General features: G+C 36.9%; 1 protein-coding gene and 1 long non-coding RNA gene across 7 annotated transcripts in view; one reads left to right on the top strand and one right to left on the bottom strand.

Moving 5' to 3' along the window:
• LOC128317944 (uncharacterized) overlaps positions 1-20,180 on the top strand; it is a 69,085-nt gene that overhangs the window by 37,656 nt on the left and 11,249 nt on the right. For 2 of the 4 annotated variants that reach the window (XR_008301331.1, XR_008301333.1), the window contains exon 3: positions 6,674-8,633. This is a non-coding gene — a long non-coding RNA (uncharacterized LOC128317944). Of the gene's footprint in view, positions 1-6,673; positions 10,310-20,180 lie in introns of those variants that run through there. The other 2 variants (XR_008301332.1, XR_008301330.1) reach the window with 2 other exon arrangements.
• Positions 10,807-20,180, bottom strand: part of grm4 (glutamate receptor, metabotropic 4) — a 147,915-nt gene continuing 138,541 nt past the window's right edge. For 2 of the 3 annotated variants that reach the window (XM_034313851.2, XM_026919846.3), the window contains 2 exons: positions 16,161-16,410; positions 10,807-12,568 (listed from right to left, as the gene is read on the bottom strand). In XM_034313851.2, coding sequence (XP_034169742.1) covers positions 12,519-12,568; positions 16,161-16,410 — 300 coding nt within the window. In that variant the 3' untranslated portion in view covers positions 10,807-12,518. The remainder of the gene's footprint in view (positions 12,569-16,160; positions 16,411-20,180) is intronic. The other variant, XM_026919856.3, reaches the window with a different exon arrangement.

The raw sequence follows: 20,180 nt of genomic DNA on the forward strand, positions 1-20,180 counted from the left end.
GCCGTCACAGCAAAATCCGCATATTGTAAAAGAACTCTTTAGTTGTGAGGCAAGATTGTGTTCTTAGAGTGAATATTGTGATGTGCTCAGTGTTGGTGATTTTAGTGCCATAATGAAGTCAGCTGATGTCAAAGTTTTGGCACTGTCAAAATAGTTTTATTAAAATCTCAGACTGGTACTGCTGCTATGACACTCGTCAAAACGTTACCAATAGGAATCAGCATAGGATGATGCGACACTATGCGAAACTAACAAATATGGTAGTGGCAATGGCAAAATATAAACGAAACATGGTTATATTCTTATTTCTTGAAGCACACTTTGAAAATGTTTCTGGTTATACAGTCCCATTTTCTGCACTAGCCTGTACCATGCAAGATTGCTGACGTAAGCAGGGCATAGTAGTTTTCTTTAATCTCAAGCCTATCATTAGAGGATCTTCATGGTGTAATGTGACATGGAGAACATCATGTTATAAGCAAGATGTTATCACGCAGTCTGTTATAGACTTTGGCCAAGATTTTAATGGGATCATCTTGTACAGTGTGACAAGCAATAATCTTAAAAGACTGCTGAAATCCCCCAGTCTGAAACTGGCTTAAAGAGGAGATGCAGAATGCAAGCCAAAAGAGAGTCAGAGTCAGGTTAGATGTATTTGAAAGGGGAAAAAAAATCAATCTAGGCCCACAACCATATTTTGCAGTGCATTTGAAATTGGTTAATTCATCATAAAATGCACTGACAACCGAACCTGCTATCAAATAAATCACAGTTTTTATTTTGTTGACAGATATATTATACCATATCTGACTTGATATATTATGCCATATCTGTTCATAATGCCATAGCATGCCCTTTCAAGTGAAGAGTGAATGGTTGTGAATGGTTTATTAAAAGGCAGTCCTCAAATATCATAAAAGCAAATGATCTGTGTCACACTACAGGTGTTGCTGATGGTACACTTCTTACAACAAAAGAATCAGCTGTAGATAAAGCTGTGGTACTTTTTAATGTGTGCTTTTGGTGCAAATTCTGTTATTAACAAAGTATCCTATTTGTAGGTTATTTATCTCTCTCTTTTTATCGTGCTTATTGCTTTCTCATCGGTCTCTCCGTTGTATCTCAGATTAGCTTCTCCTTCCTTACTGACAGCAGCTTCCTCTTTGTTGATCTGAACTTTTTGTGGTGTATCAGGGTTTCAGGGAAATCAAATAGTGAAAAAAAGTTTGCAAAATGCTGACAAACATTTTGTTTTTGATTAATATCCTGATGGATTGATAGCTGTTTTGGAGGTAGATGAATTGTATGAATATGCTATTATGCTATTGATCTGTTTTTGGTGGAGGGCCTCTAAAATAATGTGTGCCGTTTAGGACAAGTTATTGATACATCATGGGCCTGGGGTGAAACTGCATCCAATGAATGTGTTGCTTCACTCACTGGAATTCAGTCACTTAGGATCTCTCCTACACTCTAAAAAATAATACACTGGCTCAACTTAAAAATTACGGTAACAATTTGCATGGATCTTTTTAAGTTATTTCAATTCAAGCCATTTTTGAGTAAATATTGTGAGACTTTTCTAGTTAGCCCAACTCAATTTGTTTAGCACAACCAACATGATTTGAATTGTCCTCTAAAAGCTTAATTAAGTTGAGCCAACTTAATAATATTATGTGGTCAAATGAGTTAATTTAAGCTGTTCTATCTTATTTATTTTGCCTTCAGTCTACTCAGAAATGTCCATGCAAATTGTTACCTTAATTTTTTGAGTAATAGTAACTAATTTCAATTCTGTCAGAATAAAAAAAACACAGCAATTTCAATTTTATTATAATTGTTTATTGAATCACGCTCTGGTAGAAACACGAAGGCAAACTATTTGTAGATTCAATGAAATTGGTCTAACTGTGTCTAGTGTCTAAATGTGTCTAAACGTGTCTATCAAACATTGTTAAATAAAAAATGTTCTTACGTACAAACACGTTACAAAATCGTTCAAGCACTGATGTAAGAATGAACATAATGGTGCTTCTACAACACGGTTAATCTTCAAAGTACAACACAACAAATGGCGCTTCTACAACAGAATCAAACTCCTCCGCAGAAAAAAAAGTTTAGTAACCTACATTTGTTAGAGGTTTAGTTCAAAATGTCAAAATGACAACACGAGACTTTCTCAATTCTCAAACATGCGCAGTGTTTGAACTAATCCTACAAACATTCAGTGCGGATTACAGTCATTCGGCTGCCACTGTATAACAAAACCTAAGAAAACTGAAGACACACGATAGCTAATGGTCAACTTCACTAACTTCAGATTAGCAAAGGGCATGCTGTAGCTAACTTAGAAGATGCTAGCTAGCTAGCTGAAGTCAACTTTCCAACGGTCGAATTAGCAAGGAGCAAGCTGTAACGTTACTTAAATTTAGGGTCCTGTGACAACGATTTTTTTTGCACTGTGTGCAGATATAGTTTGATAGTTTCTGCTAGTAAAACAAATCAAAAATAGTCAGGCTCCTCAGTATGTACCTTTGATGTTTGCACTCGCGCTCGTTCCTTCATTGCTCGTTTCTGCTGTTGTTTCTCCTCCTGTAGGCGAGGTCTGGCTCTGGCATGTTCAGACAAGGTCCAGCTCTGTTCTCAGCTTTTTCAGTTTTCTCACTACATTTTCAAGTTTCACTAACTTAATACTTTTTTTGTTGTTAGAAGACTGTTCAAAATCCATATATTAATAAGCTGAGACAGATTTCTTTCTTTTCAGTTTGACAAACTTCTTAAAATAAGTTGTCAACTCACTAATACATGTACATGTAAAAAATAAAATTTTTTAAAAAATAAATTTTTTATGCTGAAATTATTCTTTATTTTAAGCTTTTCTAGCCACATGGATAGCCACATGGATAATTTTTTAGAGTGTACTGTCACAGTAGCATAGTGTTTAAAATGCAATGCCATGCACTGCCTGTGCATAAATAAGTTGTTGTTGAAGATTTTTTGCTTCTTTCTGCATGGCTCAGAGGACCTTTATAATTGCATTACTTTAGTATAATTGCTACAATGTTGAATATATTATGTTTTTTTTTTTACTTATTGTTAAATGTGTTTTGCATGCACAATCCGGGACAGAGCACCTGCCTTTTTTAATTTGCTGCTTTTTCTGAGATATTTCTTTTGGAGGGGAATGCACAAAAAATTAAAACAAGTGTTTTTTAATTACTAGATAAAGGTCATGGCTCAAATATTTGTGAGATAAAATTTCTGGAAAAAAAAAAAACAAACTAGAAAGCCACTGCTTGCCCCTAAAACAAAACCCTTAACTCACAACTGATCATGTATTTGCTAAACTGTCTTGTGTCTAATATCTTGTTCTTGAGAATGTCACAAATGTAATTACAAAGACACTCTGGACATAACAAGGGTGCACAGTCGTTGTCATCACAAGTAAAATAAGCCATTTTAACACATGCTAATTTTCACAAATGAACAAATGTAAAATTTAAATTGACTGAACATTTGTATGGCAAAGGCCAGATACTCACACACCTGTACTCTAGCACCAATTATTTCAAAATGCAATACCATATCTGAAGCCCCACATTCTTCTTAGCTAACTTCCTATCACTTCCTGTTTCCACATGATCATTTCCCTTCCCATCATTTCACATCCCTACTTCTTTGTGACAGGGTTTCTGCACCAACCCCCTCCCCGTCTCTTCCTTACTTTACCACTTCTATCCAAGACTCTTCATTGGGGAGCTTGCTGTCTAGTGCATAGCAGACTCCACTTCATCTTCTCAGAGTTGTTCTTTCCCCTTATTACAGTTTTACAACTACTCTCCATGCCACTCAGTTAAAGATGTGGGCTGCACTTGCAAAATGTTATTAAAAGTTCAAGGCAGCAGATCCTAAAGAAATGCACTAGTAGTTTCAATTATCATGATGCAGCTGCAACATTTTGCTAAAGGTGAATCTTTAGTACCACATGCCTCAGGGCTGTTTACCTCATGTGAAGCGTAGCCCAGAAATGACTTTGTCAAAATGTCTTATAATGTCTTGTTGTTGAGAATGTCACAAATGCAATTACAAAGAGAATTTGGACATTATAAGGGCGCATGGTCATGCCCAGTGGCCTTGTCTGTCATCATGAGTAGAGCAGGCTGTTTTTTACACTTGCTGATTTACACACACTTTATGATACACATTAAATATGTTTACAGTGAGGGAAAATAAGTATTGTTTCAGACACTATTGTTTTTGTTATTTAATATACTTCTAGAGCATAATCCATTTCATATTTACACACATAATATCTTTTGATTTTGAACTTTTAAATATGAACAACAAAGTATGTATTCCTAAGCATAAACAAAGATATGTTAAAAAAAATAGGGGGGAAAGTATTCAGACACCACAAACTACCAACATTCATACTTTGTTGCAAAGGCATTGTTGGTAATTACAGCTTTCAGAGGTTGATGATAAGGTGTAATTAGCTTTTTGCAGAATTCTGGGTCAAGTTTTGGCCCATTCCTCTTGGCAAATCGTCTTAAATCAGGCGATTGGAGAGACTCACACAGACGCCTTCACTTTCATTTTTAGAAACCAGTCTTGAGTTATTTTGGTCTTGTTGAAATGTCCATCTTCTCCCCAGATTCAGTTCCTTTGCTGATGAGATTAAATTTTCCTCTAATATGTCCATTTATGTTTCCTTCAAAGACATGTAATGGCCCAGTACTGTTTGAAGAGACTCAGCCACATATAATGATGCTCCCACTCAGTGAACTTGGGATCATATGTGCAACCCTGCTTTCTCCAAACAGGATGAGCTGAATTATTGCCAAAGGGTTCTAATTTTGTTTTGTCCTTTGTTCCAAAGATTTCTGATTTGTCTAAAAGCTCATATGCAATTTTTAAACGTACATCAGTGCTTCTTTTTAGCAGCAGAGTTCTGCATAGGAATATAGGAATGGAGATGATGGCGGTGCAGTTCATTGCTTATTGTTTTCTGTTGTTTCTGCTGCTTTCAGGTCATCCTGCAGCTCTTTTTGAATGACTGAAGGCTTCTCGGGTACCTTACTTATCTTTACTTGTTGTGTGAAATCTTTCCAACCAATGACAATGTCTTTTATAATGACACCTGGTGCAAGTTGAAGAGAAATCTTTTTGCAGCTATTCCTGTGAGACATTGGTGGTTATGTTTTGCGTCACATGTGGACATTGCTAACATAGTAACAAGTAGGAGAAAAAACAAACATGCAAACTCAACCATAAGGGACAATGGTTAAGTTTCACAGTTAACTCCTAAAAACAGAAGAGCACAAGCTTCTTTTCTCACTCACCATCTTCCAATGACATTCAACATCATATTACTGAGAAAATCACATTACTGAGAAATCAGTGACAAGAGAGTAAAGCTTTATCTTGAAGTTATGCTGGATTACACTGTGAATCGGCTTGTCTAGTTAGCAGTCTATGAAATGACCAGCACAAAGGCACTGATCCCTAACTAACCAAGCTGGGTCACTGTCGTAACTCATGAAGCTGCGATGCATTTTCCAACCTTATCTGTTTGAGCAGATGAGGAGGTGAGAAAGCTGGACAAACTAAAGGACTAAAGTGCTGCAATGCTCTATTTAGGTACAGATGAAGCATGGACTAATTTCTACTCGCGGCAGTTATCATACTATATAAACTATAGCCCGAAATGTCTATAGTTTAAAAAAGTCAACTCAGAATTTTATTATATAATAAATCTTGGCTGCTACTGAGGATCACATTTTAATTTTAAAGATTAATATGCAAATCATCCAGGATGGATTTTTCCTTTAATGATAAACATATATAACTTTGATGGCTGTCATAATCACTCATACTTTAATGAATAACATTATAGTAGGTAGTAAGCAACTGGATATTTGGAATAAACTGATAATCTGGATGAATGGGACCTTAATATGTAACTGCATACTAATATTTCTATTCATCATTACCAAAAAAGTTATTATACCCATTTAATATGGATTATTGTCATTTTCTCACCTCAGTAAACACATGTTTTAGATGGAAAGAAATTGCAATAGTTAAAATAAAGAAGCCCTGCTTGACCTGTGCTACTTTCAGTATTCTTGTGGGTTGAAAAATTTTGCAAGACTTTGACAGCACTTGTTAGCAACTATATTATTTCTGCAAACTGAGAGGTGTGGGTGGTAAATACTGAGCAGGACTGTGTGCAACTCATTATTTACAATGTCTTCTTTGTTTTGTAATTATGACTGTTGTACAAGTAGTAAAGATTAGTTGATTTTCTCAGGAAAATAAGCAGACTGTAGGGTTGTTTTAACTTGCCAGTGTGTCCTCAGTTATTTTTTTAGGATGGATCATATGCTACCAGTCAGCCACGCTGAGCTGGATTAGTGTCAGCTCCCATGCAGGAACATGATATGGCTCAGGAGGGCCTACAGTCTGGCAAAATATATTCTGTAATCCAGTGACATCCTTAACTAATAAACCAATGCACTCTATATTATGTGTATTTCTTAGGTGTTGCAAAGAAAGTAAATTCACATTAATTGAATTATAACACTGAAGTAATAAAATTCTTCATGTCAATTATTTTTACATACATTTTAGTTTGTAAAAGTGTTAGACCAATTTTCTTTCTTTTTTTCAGATTTGATTTGCACTTTGGCCCGATTTTGAGCCATGGGGTCTGCTGAAAGCTTCTGAGCTGCTGGAGAATCGGATGAGAGAGCGTGCCATGTACATGGTGAGAAACATGCAGCTCTGGTCACGTAAACATTTATGAGGACATCTTATAATCAAAGAGCTCCTTTCATAAAGCATATTGTGAACAGATTGTTTGATAGCTTTGAACTCCATGTGCGGCACAGGGAAAATGGGCTCTCTTTCTTTCCACAGTACTACAAGATAAGAGATTGCATAGGCTATAATATTACTTCTTGCATTCATGTTCCTATTATATACTGACACTGCATTCATTAATCCCTTGGATTTCAGTGCACAGTCTTTTAGTTCTTATAGACATGTTAAGTGCAGGCCATGGATAAGCCATAATTTATCATCCATAACTTGAAAAGATATGTCACACACACACACACACACACACACACACACCAAAGCATATGGTTGAATGGAATACAACTGTTATGTTGATCTTCCTTTACAGTTCTAACAAGAAAAGGTTTTAGTTTGCACTACAGAGTGAGCAGAGGATGGGGGCTCATTCCGGAATAAGAAGCGTTTGTGTTGGCCCACACACTGCATGCTTTTGCGTATTTTCTGCATCAAAGCACCTGATTCACTATATGAAGTGCATGATAATTATCTGTTGAGTTGTGTGTAAAAGACCCCCAGGGACAGAATCTGTAGAAATTAAATCTACCAGGAACTGCATCTAAATAAGACTAAGGGTTGTGTCATGAGATGCCCGACACATGAAAGAAGTGAATTTAGATAATCATTTGCAGAAGTAAACAAGATAGACTGGTAAAGATTCACTAGGTGTTACCTACTAAAATTCAGTAGACCATGGAGGTGAAACCTAATTCCTGGAGGGTCACAGCTCTGCATACTATTTTCACTTTTCACACTCACCTGCATCACGGAGGCACTGATAATTAAGTGAAAGCTCTAAAACATCATGCTTAGGAATAGAGATTTAAAGTATAACTTCTTTCCGTATTGTGCACTATATGGCCAAAAGTTTGTAGACACCTGACCATCTCACCCATATGTGGTTCTTCCCCAAACTGTTGCCACAAAGTTAGAAGCACATGACTGTATAGGATGTCTTTGTATGCTGTAGCATTATAGTTTCCCTTCACTGAAACTAACAGGCCCAAACCTGTTCCAGCATGACAATGCCCCTGTGTACAAAGCGAGGTGCATGAAGACATGATTTGCCAAGGTTGGAGTGGAAGAAGTCAAGTGGCCATACACAGAGCCCTGACCTCAACCCCACTGAACACCTTTGGGATGAATTAGAACACAGACTACGTCCCAGGCCTCATCACCCGACATCACTGTCTGACCTCACTAATGCTTTTACGGCTGAATGTGCAAATCCCCGCAAACCTTCACAGAAGAATAGATGTGATGTTCAAAAAGCACATATGGGTGTGAATGACAAACCTTTAGTCATATAGTATACACTGAAGGGATTTAAAACTGCAAGTAGAACACTTCAGTATTATTGTTTTTATGGGTCTATAGATTACACCCATTAAGGTAGCATGCAGAACCTGTAACTACATAAAGGAGGTATTCTATTCTATTCTGTGCTATTCTAAAGCTATTCTAAATATATCATGACAATGTCTTTTTCATTATTTTAAGAGATAAAGATGCAATTCCTAAACTTCCCCATCATAATGGTATTATTTTATTTCATTATGAAAATAAAGGTGCTCACTTCTCTTGCTTATGTTTAAAAGTACAATCTCTCAGTTGCTGTTACATTTTTTATGAAAAATGGCAACCAAATTTGGCCATTATAATTTTTAATCTGGAATATAGTATGTTTTGCCTTATGTGACACTGCCTTTGATAAGTTATTAGCACAGTCTTAAGTTAATGCACTTTGAATTGGATAATGCAGCATCCTCAGATCCTTATTACATACATTGATTTTTCTTGAGAGTTGTCTCACAATTGATTCAGAGAACTTTATGCGTCTCTGCTTTATGCCCTGTGATATTGACCAGGTTGTTTTTTACAGTATGATGTACCAGCACACCATCCTCTGAGGCTTAATAGCAGTTGTTGAATACACATGTTTATTATATTAGTTTGATTATTTGAAAATTGTCCTGCTGTTTATATAGGGCTGTACACCTGTATGATGGATTTTGCATGCTGAATGAATGCACTACTATTTTCATCTTTCAGCGAGTGCAAATTAATGCTGCCACAACACCAACATGAAGTAATTTGCAGTGTACAGGCCCCCAGTGGAGATTTGATTACAGGCTTTATTCACTTGGGCATTGTCACGATTGCACTGGTCAAATTACACAGTCCAATCTGCTGACAAGTAAAAGCAAGACATTATGCCAGATATCTTACTGACAAGTTGGAGAGAGGCTGTTTATCACAGCAACTACAGGTCACTTTTCATCAATCAAATGGCCATGGAGGTAGAGTAGCAATGTAATGAAAGGGAGAACAAATGAGTCCCCTTTAGACCCTGCACAACATTCTCACATGGATACCGCAAAATCATTAAACAAGGCAAGGCACCTAAAAGTCAACTTAAAAAATAGTCAACTTAAAAAATAGTCAACATTAAAAATGTTTGTGACACATCCATATAAAAAAATATTTATTCCATGCTCTGACAACTGACGTGAAATCTATGCTGAGTGTGTAGTCAAATAAAAGGGTGTGAATGTGCTTCACTAACTATACTATACTAAGTATTTTCAGACTTTTATTGCTTGACTCTTGATTGTTCACTCTAAAAGGAAATTGGAGTTTTGGACTCTTAGATGGATGATATTCTAGGTGCAACTTTTTCTCCAAAAATCAGGCAAAAATAGTAACAGACTTTGTGTTGTTTTAGTTAATTACTTTTGCTTTGCTTTTTGCTTTTTCGCAGGCTCCTTGTTTCTTGCAGCCAAACTGCCATTTTCATTGTTTGAAGTGAATAACAACTTTACTCTGCTTTGCTTGTCTCAATAATAAATTGACACCTTTGTAAAAAAAAAAAAAAAAAAAAAAAAAAAGAGTGCTGATCCAGATAGCAGGTGCCAGATATCCTACACTCATTTTCATGTACACACATGCTATGGTTATTTATAGATATTTATACATCTTATACATCTGTTTAATACCTCAGTTTTGTAACCAGGCTTAATAAATCTCGACAAGCAATGTTCACCTTGTTCACCATATAATGACTGCAAACTAACAGTTCCACTTACTGTAAATTATAATGAATGCTTGACATTTTCAGTGATATCACATTATCACTGAGTCTGAATTGGTGTTACCTTTGTGCAATCAGAATATGTATTATTTAAACATAATTTTATTGACCTTTCCTCTTTATCCAATGGCTCTAGAGACAGGTGAACTCCGCCGGTCCATCACAACATTTAATTATTTCTGATTTTATCATTTATGGTTTTGTGCATGTCTGTGTGAATCCACTTCAGAGGCTTTACGGCCCAACCACACAGTGGTGCTGTTTCACTGAACACAATACACCCCGTCTACAGCGTCTAAGCATGCCGTTTGAATGAACACGTCCAGTCATGAAGTGATAAAATATACCATGCACATTTACGTAAGTATGTCAGTGAACAAACCTGTTGTGATTAGATTAACAAGTAATTATACTCAAATGAACAAGTGAAATATGCATAAACAAGTTATTAAACATTGAATAGACTACTGTGGAATTCATTTCATTTGCAATTCATTATAAATCTCCAAATACACATACAGTTTACTGCATTCTGCCATTGTATCTTCTGTTGCCTTTACTTTCCTGTTTCCCCTACTGCTACAGTGCTGTCATGTTTGACAGAAAGATGGACTGGCATTCCAATCAGCCCCCTGTTTTATACCCTATATTATAGCAGGACCTAAATAAGTCCGATGTGAGCAATAATTTATCTCTAGCTGTGCTGTTTTACATCAAGGAGTCTCACTACCATAGCTCTACTTTATAGCACCTGTCTGCTTCTGCACTGTTTGAACTGATGGCCCACATAACTCACAAATACTAATGGGCCAGTTTAAATTCAATCTATGATGGATGGTCACGTCCTGCAAAATATATATCTCTAACTAAACACATTTCTTTAATACCACTTTTGTTGCCTCTTCTGTCTACCTAAGTATTTAAGCACCATTAATGAGATGACAAAAATGTTCTTCTTGATAGAAAAGAAGCAGAAAATGTTCTTCATGGAAATATATAAAGGAGGTTGCAGTTGCATTAAAATAAATAGTCTGCTTTCCTTCTTTTATGGCATTGTGGAATTGAGTTGCATGAATAACCCCTACTGCACAGTCTGAACACACCATAATAACGGCTAATCACGGTATTATACAACTCTAATTCTAATCCAACAGTTTTAGTGGCACTAATTTGTCAGATGAATACGTATTTGATTAAATCATATGACGAGGTAATTATTTGTCACTAATGGAGAAAATCACATTCATCCATGAAGGACGTAGTAAAGATATACAGTGAATATTGAAAAAAAAAACATTTTTATTAGAAACAACTTATGTATAAAAATGATCATGCTCCACATACCTCAATTTTCATATTTTACAAATACTTCAGTACAGGCACCGTTTATTTTTTTTCTTTTTCTTTTTCTTCTTCTTCTTTTTTTTTTTTTTTTTTTTTAGACAAATGCAAACATTACCGGAACACACATTAAGTTGCTATTTAGCACGGTCAGTATGAACATATTGCATTCAGCAACACAAATAGTGCAAAAATAAACAGAGGAGAAATCATAGGCGGTGAGTCTTAATTTCACAGGACATCCACAACACGCATTGCTGTAATATATCACTTGACAGTTCTTTAAATTAATATCTTTTTCCGGTTCTTGTCTCATGTAAGCTTTATGCATCCTGTTTTAAATGTTCTCTTTTCAAATTGCTCATAAGAATAGGAAACTTGTGATTTTAGTTTTTCGTACTGGAATCATGTCTAAGAGTAATTAATCAACAAGGGGACTCAAGGAGTAAAATACTCTTTAATGAGCTAAGTACTAAATTGTGATTTCGCATTTTGCCAAAGCACAGTTGGCAGTGATAGCTATTGAGTGTTTTGGACCACAGCGCAAGGTTAGTTAGTTAGACTTCATAAGGGGTTCGTACTCAAGCACAAGCGAACATTATCCCAAAATTCCTTACACCTAAACAGTTTATCATAAGGGCTCATAGTGTGATAAGAGCACAGCAACATGGTTTAAATGCATTCCAGAAATGTTAACAAAAGGAAAGAAAGAAAAAACACAACACAGGATGCCCAAACCAAACCAGCATGCTCAACATCTGTAAACAATGGATTTTGCTCTTGTCACCATCACCAAGAGGAAAACATGAGAACCCCTGCTGGGAAAAAGAGATCTCAGCCACTCCCCCTATGAATGAACACCTGAAAGTGATATGTTGAAGCCTGGTCGTTATTTTGGTGTCACTTCAACAATGACATCAAATTATAAGACAGATGATAAAAAGAAGTTGTAATGGGATTTTGCAGATGGTTCCAGCATGGGGTCAGTTCTGCTGGATGCCAGTTATTGATGTGAGATACAGTACCATCACTGAAACACCATGGACATCCCACTTTTCCCTCAGGGTCTTCTCATGATCTTCTTAGACCACAAGGTATGGATGGAGTCAGCAGGCTGTGTTCAAATCTCTCCTCCATCTGGAAACCAGAAGATTGGTTCACCTTAAGAGGCTGTCTTCCACAAGTCACTCTTAGGAATCAGCCTTTTTTTTTTTTCTTTCATTTTTTTCTAGATTGCATGGTTGCTATAGCTGATGTATGTTTGTTTGGGGCTAAGTCCTGAAAAAGAGGAAACAGCATGATATATTTATCTCTAAACCATGCAGGTTGTTGGTGTCATGGATAGTTCAATAGAAAAATGTCAAATCAGAATTTTAATTCTCCTTCAACTTGTCTTTGGTAGCACCATTTAAATACTTATAAATATCGCCTGTGCATTAGTGTGACACATATTCTATTGGGTTTGTCACTAGGTAGTAGTATTACTTATAGATAGTATTACTTGTGAGTCTTTACCCCAAGTGTAAATTCTCTACAATATGGAAGCTATCTCTTTCCACAGACTTTCCTATCTCTGTCTGTACAGGTTGGAGGAGTGGGTACACATAATCACAGAAAGTTGCTACAGCTGATTCAGCTGTTTATGGTTTATTTATTGCTGTTTTGCACAGCCCATCTGTCTACTGCATGGTTTTATACATATTCAAATTAGTGACTCAGTGCTTGTGCTACTGAGAGTAAACCAGTTTGCCTTTTGGTAATTTATACTGGGCCAGGCCCAAGCAGTGAATAAGACTGCCAATTTAACCTTTTACTAGCTGTGAGTAATGTTTGAAGAGCAAATCATCTGCCACATTGTGAGATGGTAAGCAGTGTATTAAAGAGCCAATTCAACTTTTACTAGATGGGAATGATGTTTGTTTAAATGACAGCTGGCCTGCTGTCGTAAATGAAGGTTATTTTCATCACAGAATTAGGAAAAGTAAAATGGGGACAGCATTCTTGAAAAACGTGGATCAGACTGATACCCAGTTTAGATGTCCTTAATAGATAATGTTTTCCAGTAATTTGCTGCTGCATTGATTCAAATGAAATTTCATCCTAATTGCTGATTTTGGGCCAAAGCCAACATTTACATTAGGGGTGTAACACTATGCCTGTATGTACATCTGTCTCTGTCTAGTGCTCCAAATATTTGCACCTGTATATGCATTCAAAGTTAAACCCGAAGTGGGCATGGTCTGAACTGGAAGGGGTTTATTATTTCTTTCTTTTTTTTTTCTTGTTTTTGTTTGTACCTGCTCGTGGCATGTTTTTAATGAAGTTGGTTCTATTTCTTAAAATATAAACAAACCAGTAGCCTAATTTAAACCACCATGACCCTGACCAGGCATTTACTAAGGATGAATGAAAGAACAACATAAATGCATTGTTCAGGTTCATGTTAATTAATGTGGTGTTTCTTTGACCCATGGACTTCATATCTGACCACCCACTCACGTGACTTTTCAGTTGCTTGCCGTGTGATTCCAGTCCCAATGCACACCCCTAGTCTCAACCAGATGCCATGTGAACCTTTCTGGCAAAATAAATGTATTATTTGTATCTGTGTAGAATAATTTATCTGTTCATTCTGAATAATATATTCAGAATTGGTTACAACCATAATCCACATATTAATCTCATCACTCATCACAGCTACACGTTTTTTTCGTGTGTGTGTGTGTGTGAGAGAGAGCTTTTATTTGTGTTATTGGATGCATGACTGCATAATTTTTACTAGTCGAGTAATAATTACAAAAAAGTAGTCGATTAGTTGCTTTTTCCATAATTAAAGCAAAGAATTATTTATTTTTTTATATTCAAGACATATTTTTAGGCTGCTTTATTAGTGAACTTAAATGCTGATAAACAACAGCAGAATTTGTCAAACCACACTTCAGTTAACACAGGCTGCATTTAAAATATCGAGCTTCAATATTTAAAAAAAGTTAAACAAACAAACAAACAAACAAATAAACACGTCTATCATACTGTACTATTTAAGGACATGCCAATTCTTAAAATGTGTCCATGTGTGGACAACATTCTGGAACTGAGAATTAGCAGCGCAGAAGCTCATGACTGTCAACAGAGTCTTACAGAGTCTTATTATAGCACCATGACCAGCTTCCTTGGATGAAGCATGCTATGTCTACAGCAGCATCTGGGAGGTCTTGCCAGAGTGATAATGACTGCCATGTTCACCACTGGCCTCAGTAGCTTCTGAAATGTGTCTGGATCGGCCTTTGTCAGCTTGCATGCTCTGACAGGCTTTAAACTGGGTGGCAATGAAAGCACTCTTTAGCACAGCACTGGTCACAATTGATTTTACTATGCCATAGTGCAATGATTTTACTTAAACCTAATTCTTGCAGGAGGAATTCCTTCAGGACATAATGGGAGTGGGATTTAAAAAAAACACAGTCTTGTGCAGACTCTAAATCACTGAAAATTATACTACCAGTTTAACACAGTAACACATCTACAGTAAGCTGTTGTTTATGGCACTGATGAAAAACATTGCATAAAAATGTTAACATACAAAGTAATGAAACATTAGTACTGATCCTGTACTGATAGAAACAGCTAAAAGTAAGTAAGAAACCATGTACAGTATGTGTCAGTACTGGACCAAAACTAACAAACAGTGATTTACAGTGAAATCCAATAAATGCTTTTGGCTTTACAGTTGTTATTAATTTAAAATTTAAAAGTTTAAAAATAGATAACAATATGCTTCTCAGTTTGATTAGCTGTTTGTATTTTTTGTTGTTTAGAGACCGTGCAACACTTGCAGTAACACAGCAAACTGGTCCACAGTCATTCTTACTTAGGTGAAACCTGTCACTAATAGTTAATATATTGTGTATGATATAGTATCTCACTTTATGTGAGCCTTTTTTTAAAGAATTACATTGCCCCATTATCATGCTTTTGGACATCATTTTATGTTTTATGTTGCAACCTTTTCAGATTTTTGCTAACTTTTTGTTCATATGGCAAATATCAGGCTTGGTATGAAGGATTGTGGTGTGAAAAAAAGCTTGAGAATATTTCACACTTTCGTGATGTTTAGTGACATTTTTGAATAGGCCTTTATGTTAGAAGTAGTGGCCCTGGTAGAACCCATGTTTTAGGAAATTATCCGAGTGAGGTTGTGCAATAAACAATGCTATTTCATAGTTGTCACATTTTGCTGCTATAAAACAAATGGTGCTGTAACTGGCTAGCTTGGAAAAAAAATGAAAACACAAAACAATAGCAACATCACTTTAAAGTGGTTTTGCTGATTGCATAAAATTAATTTTTGTGCTTTTAATATATGCTTAAAATATATTTTAAAATATATACGCTACTAGTCAAAAGTCTGGACATGCTAGATTGAATATATATTTTTCATTGTCTTAAAGATATTTTCTAAAAACAAATGTAATGCCCATGTGTAAATTTATTAATGTATTTTTCAGGTGGCGCGGTGGTGCACTGGGTAATGCTGTGTGGGTGTTGTGTCCATGTCTGTGTGCGTTTCCTCCCACCTCACAAATATATTTGTGTAGGTGGATTGTGACTCTAAATTGACCCAGGTGTGAATGAGCGTGCAAATGTGTATGTGTATGGTGCCCTGCGATATACTGCAACCCTGATCAGGATAAAGTGGTTTGTGCAGATAAAAGAATGAATTTGCTGTTTCCATTGATCCAGAGCATTGAGGTGAAGGCCCCAGGCAATACAGAGGCCCTAGGCAACTGCCTATGATGCCTATAACTGGCACCAGCCCTGTGTTCAAACTAAGGAGGACAGTCATAGCTTTCCCTCCAGACCCTCTCACCTTGCGTTTCCAGGTTCTCACACAGCTCGGTCTTGGCCTCACCATTAGGCCGCAGGCTGGCCTTCGGGTTGAATTTGTTGGACATGGTGGCAGCAGTGACCACAGCCTTCAGGCTACGTGTGCTCCGCTTGGCCACATTCTGCTCAGGATGGAGGAGTACCACGTAGATTTTGGGGATGTAGAGCAGTCCCAGAGACACAGAAGCACTCAGACTCACTGAGATGGTTAGAGTCGTTGTCTGGATGTACATCTGTACAAGAGGGGAGAAAAATAACAAAGGTATCTTCATTATTCACATTTTGTTCACCATCTGCCTGTCGTGTGCATGTACCTTCAAAATGTCTGTGCAGTTTGGTTTGACATAATGTTCACATCACTTATATTTTCAGCATGGGTGAATTCACTCATGAAGGAAGCATGTAAGACAGTATTGTGGCAGTTGTATTGTGTTATGTAAGCTTGGTTTGTTCTCTTATTATGGAACACTACAACAGCTAGATTTATTTTAGCAATATTCCGTTTAGAAACACACATTTGCAAAAGCAGTATGCCATACATAATGCCATGAATTGGAATTTAGCTGCACCATTTGGATATTTTGGTGAATACTGTATATGTCTGTTGTCCATTAAAGATGAAGCTTGCTTTCAAACAATAACTGACTTTTAAGCAATCAGTCTCAGAAAGAGTATACGTGTGTGCGCACAATGTTTTCCAGCTCTCACATTACCAAAATGCACTAATGGCTCATCTTCATCTCAGCTCTACTGTGAACCTCCTGCTGTTGGTTTAAAACACTGCTGTGTGTTTGTCCTCCCCGATACATAACCTCAGCGCTAGGTTTCTGGCACAGCATTATTAATAGTGACTCATTGCTGTGATCTCTGTCCACTGTCCTGCGGGGAGAGTCCTTGCCAGAACCAAGCCAATCGGGGGGAGCTTCTTCAGAATGAAAAGACCAGGTCTTTCATTAGATATTAGTGCTTTGCAGCAATAATTGCTAGTGCATCAAGAATAATGGAGAGAAAATACATAATGAAGATAAAGACATAATACTACAATACTATGTCCTTGGCTAATCAGTAGAAATGTTCCCAAGATACCATGCAAACATTCAAGGCTTACAAGCACAGGGCTGACACCTTTACAGCGCAATCAATTTACAGAAAACCATGCATGGATTAGAGAAAACATACACACGTTTTACCAACACTTTGACCTCCAGAAATGTATGTAACATTCCACAGTCTAATGAACTAGTGGTGGCAATACAAATTGAAACATGTGAATAGATCTGGATTAGATGCTTAAAGTCAAATCAGCTGTCACAATAAACACTGGATGCATAAGCCATCCGAATACATTGTGAGTGTTCAAACAACTGGCTTTGTGTAGCAACTAGTGTAATGGGGCAAAGGTTTTCAAGATGTTAGACAAATCAGTGTGAACATCAAGCACATGCACAAATAGACCCCAGGAGTAAATTGAGACCCTGTCCTTTTGCCCTCCTGGTCAGTGTGTATAATAATTTATTTTATATAGCCTCCAGGTGGCACACAGAACAAAGATCCGTGGTGTGTGGCAGTGACTCCCTGGTTTGTTCCTGAGCTCCTCAATTGTACAAGACCCTCTTTAGCAAAACACCTGGCCCAGGAGTATGGATTGGGGATTACATTGGCTCGAGTTCCAAGAGTTTGATTGCTCTCGGGCAACCTTTCAGGTGCAGTACAGCCAGATCCAATCACATGTTTCAATTTGTATGGTCACCACTAGTTCATTAGACTGTGCAATGTTACATACATTTCTGGAGGTCAAATTGTTGACAAAACATGTATGTGTATGTTTTCTGGAATCTATGGTGCATTTGTTTTCTGTAAATTGATTGCGTTGTAAAAGTGTCAGCCCTGTTCTTGAAAGCCTTGAATATTTGCATGGTAACTAGATTAGATCCAGAAATAACTACAGTTTTTGTTTCAACCAATAAGACATATTTTTCCAAATAACAGCCATTAAAAATGTGTGTTAATTAATTAAATATATATACATATTATTTTCAAAATTACTGATCTGTCGTCTTTTTATTAACTGTTGAGCCAAAATCAAACCGGTACACTGAAGACAAAAATACTTATGGGACAAGCATAGTTCCACTGCTCTATATTATGAACATTTTTTTTTTTACTCTATGTTAAATGTCATCCACAATGCAATGCACCTAGGAAAAAATGCAGCAAGTTTTGAATACACACCTGATATGTATTTGCCTAAATTTCCCTACAAGGTTCCATGGACTCTAGAGATGTTACTTTGTCATACGGGTTGCGCTGATACTTTTCCGTTTTTAGGAAACGAGGATGTGCTTCAATCCACTTGTCCACCAGTGCTAAATAGTGGAATTTAAGAATTGCCTCAACCACAAACTGCCTCAGTTCCAGCTGTTCCTGGTCTTGCTTTTGTGGAACAAGCATGTCATTGATTATTATATTGCATAGGTCCACTGGATTGTTTCAATCTAGTGTCTGTCAAAGAGAGACCATAATTGAGAACATGTTCAGTTAGAGTGGCCCTCATCTCATTTAAGATCCTTCTTCTTTATCATCTTCCTCTTCTCTTTTTCTCCCCTCTCTTCTTCCTACTGTCTGTCATCTTCCTCTTCCTACCTCTTTCACTCTTCTCCTGTAGTCCTCAACCTTTTACTCTTCCAAATACGCTACCTCTTCTTGTTCTTATATCACTTCTCCTCAACACAGCTTTTTCAGGCTCTACTTCTTTACTGCTTGTTCATTTTCCAGCACATGACTTTTTTATATACTTAGCAATTTTTTAGAGCAACACCAGCTGCTTTATCCCCTGTCTTTGCATTTTACCACTTTCCAAGACTAATTGGCAGATTTACCAACATTCACAATTTATCAACATTCACAAGTAGTGGAGAGATTTGCTTTGGTGATGGCGGTGGAGAGATGAGTTGGAACAGAAGTGTTCAGGAAACATCAAATCCCACTCAGATCCCTCTTGGAGACCATCTCTTACTGTTCCAGAGAGCAGAGGTTGCCAAGTTACAAGCTGAATTTTCTTCCTTGCCAGTCATCATGGCAGGTGCCTGGCTGTGGGGGTATGCAATCAGTGCATATAAAAAGTCTACACACCCATGTTAAAATGGAAGGTTTTTGTGAAAGTAAAAAAATGAAACTAAGATTAACCATGTCAGAACTTCTTCCACCCTCAATCTGAAATGAAAATGTAAAAAAATAAGAGAAAAACAATAAGAAACATTTTAGGGAAAAATAGGAAAAATAAACATTACAATAAACTGGTTGCATAAGTGTGCACACCCTTTCACAAGTGGGGATGTTGCTGTGTTCAGAATGAACCAATCACATTCAATCTCATGTCCAAAAGTAATTATCATACAGCTGTCATCAATGAAATTATTCTGATTAACCCCAAATAAAGATTAGCTGTTTCTGTAGGATTTTCTTGACATCTTCTTGGTTTTATCTGACTACTGATGCCATGGTCTGCAAAGCGCTTACAAAGCATGCATGGTGTCTCACTTGTTGAAAGGTATCAATCAAGAGAGTGGTACAAAAGAATTTCCAAAACATGAGATGTACCATGGAATACCGTGAAGGCCATCATCAACAAGTGGAAAAAAATGGGGCACCAGAGTGACATTATCATGAACAGGACATCCCTCCAAAATTTATATAAGGACAAGACAAAAACTTACCAGAGAGGCTGCCAAGACACCTACGGCAACATTAATTGAGCTGCAGGAATATCTGCTAAGTACAGATTACTCTCTGAATGAGACAACAATCTCTCATATTCTTCATGTGTCTGGGCTATGGGGTAGGGTGGCAAGACGGAAGCCTTTTCTCACAAAAAACATCCAAGCCCTACTAAATCACACCAAACTGTGTAGCAAAAAGTTGAGACCAATTCCTAAAGGTATAATAATTCCATAATTCCAAAGGTATGTTTGGTGCAAAAAAAAAAGAACATCACCAAAAGAAC

This window comes from Pangasianodon hypophthalmus, chromosome 2 (genome assembly GCF_027358585.1).
Source record: "Pangasianodon hypophthalmus isolate fPanHyp1 chromosome 2, fPanHyp1.pri, whole genome shotgun sequence".
Taxonomy (NCBI): domain Eukaryota; kingdom Metazoa; phylum Chordata; class Actinopteri; order Siluriformes; family Pangasiidae; genus Pangasianodon; species Pangasianodon hypophthalmus.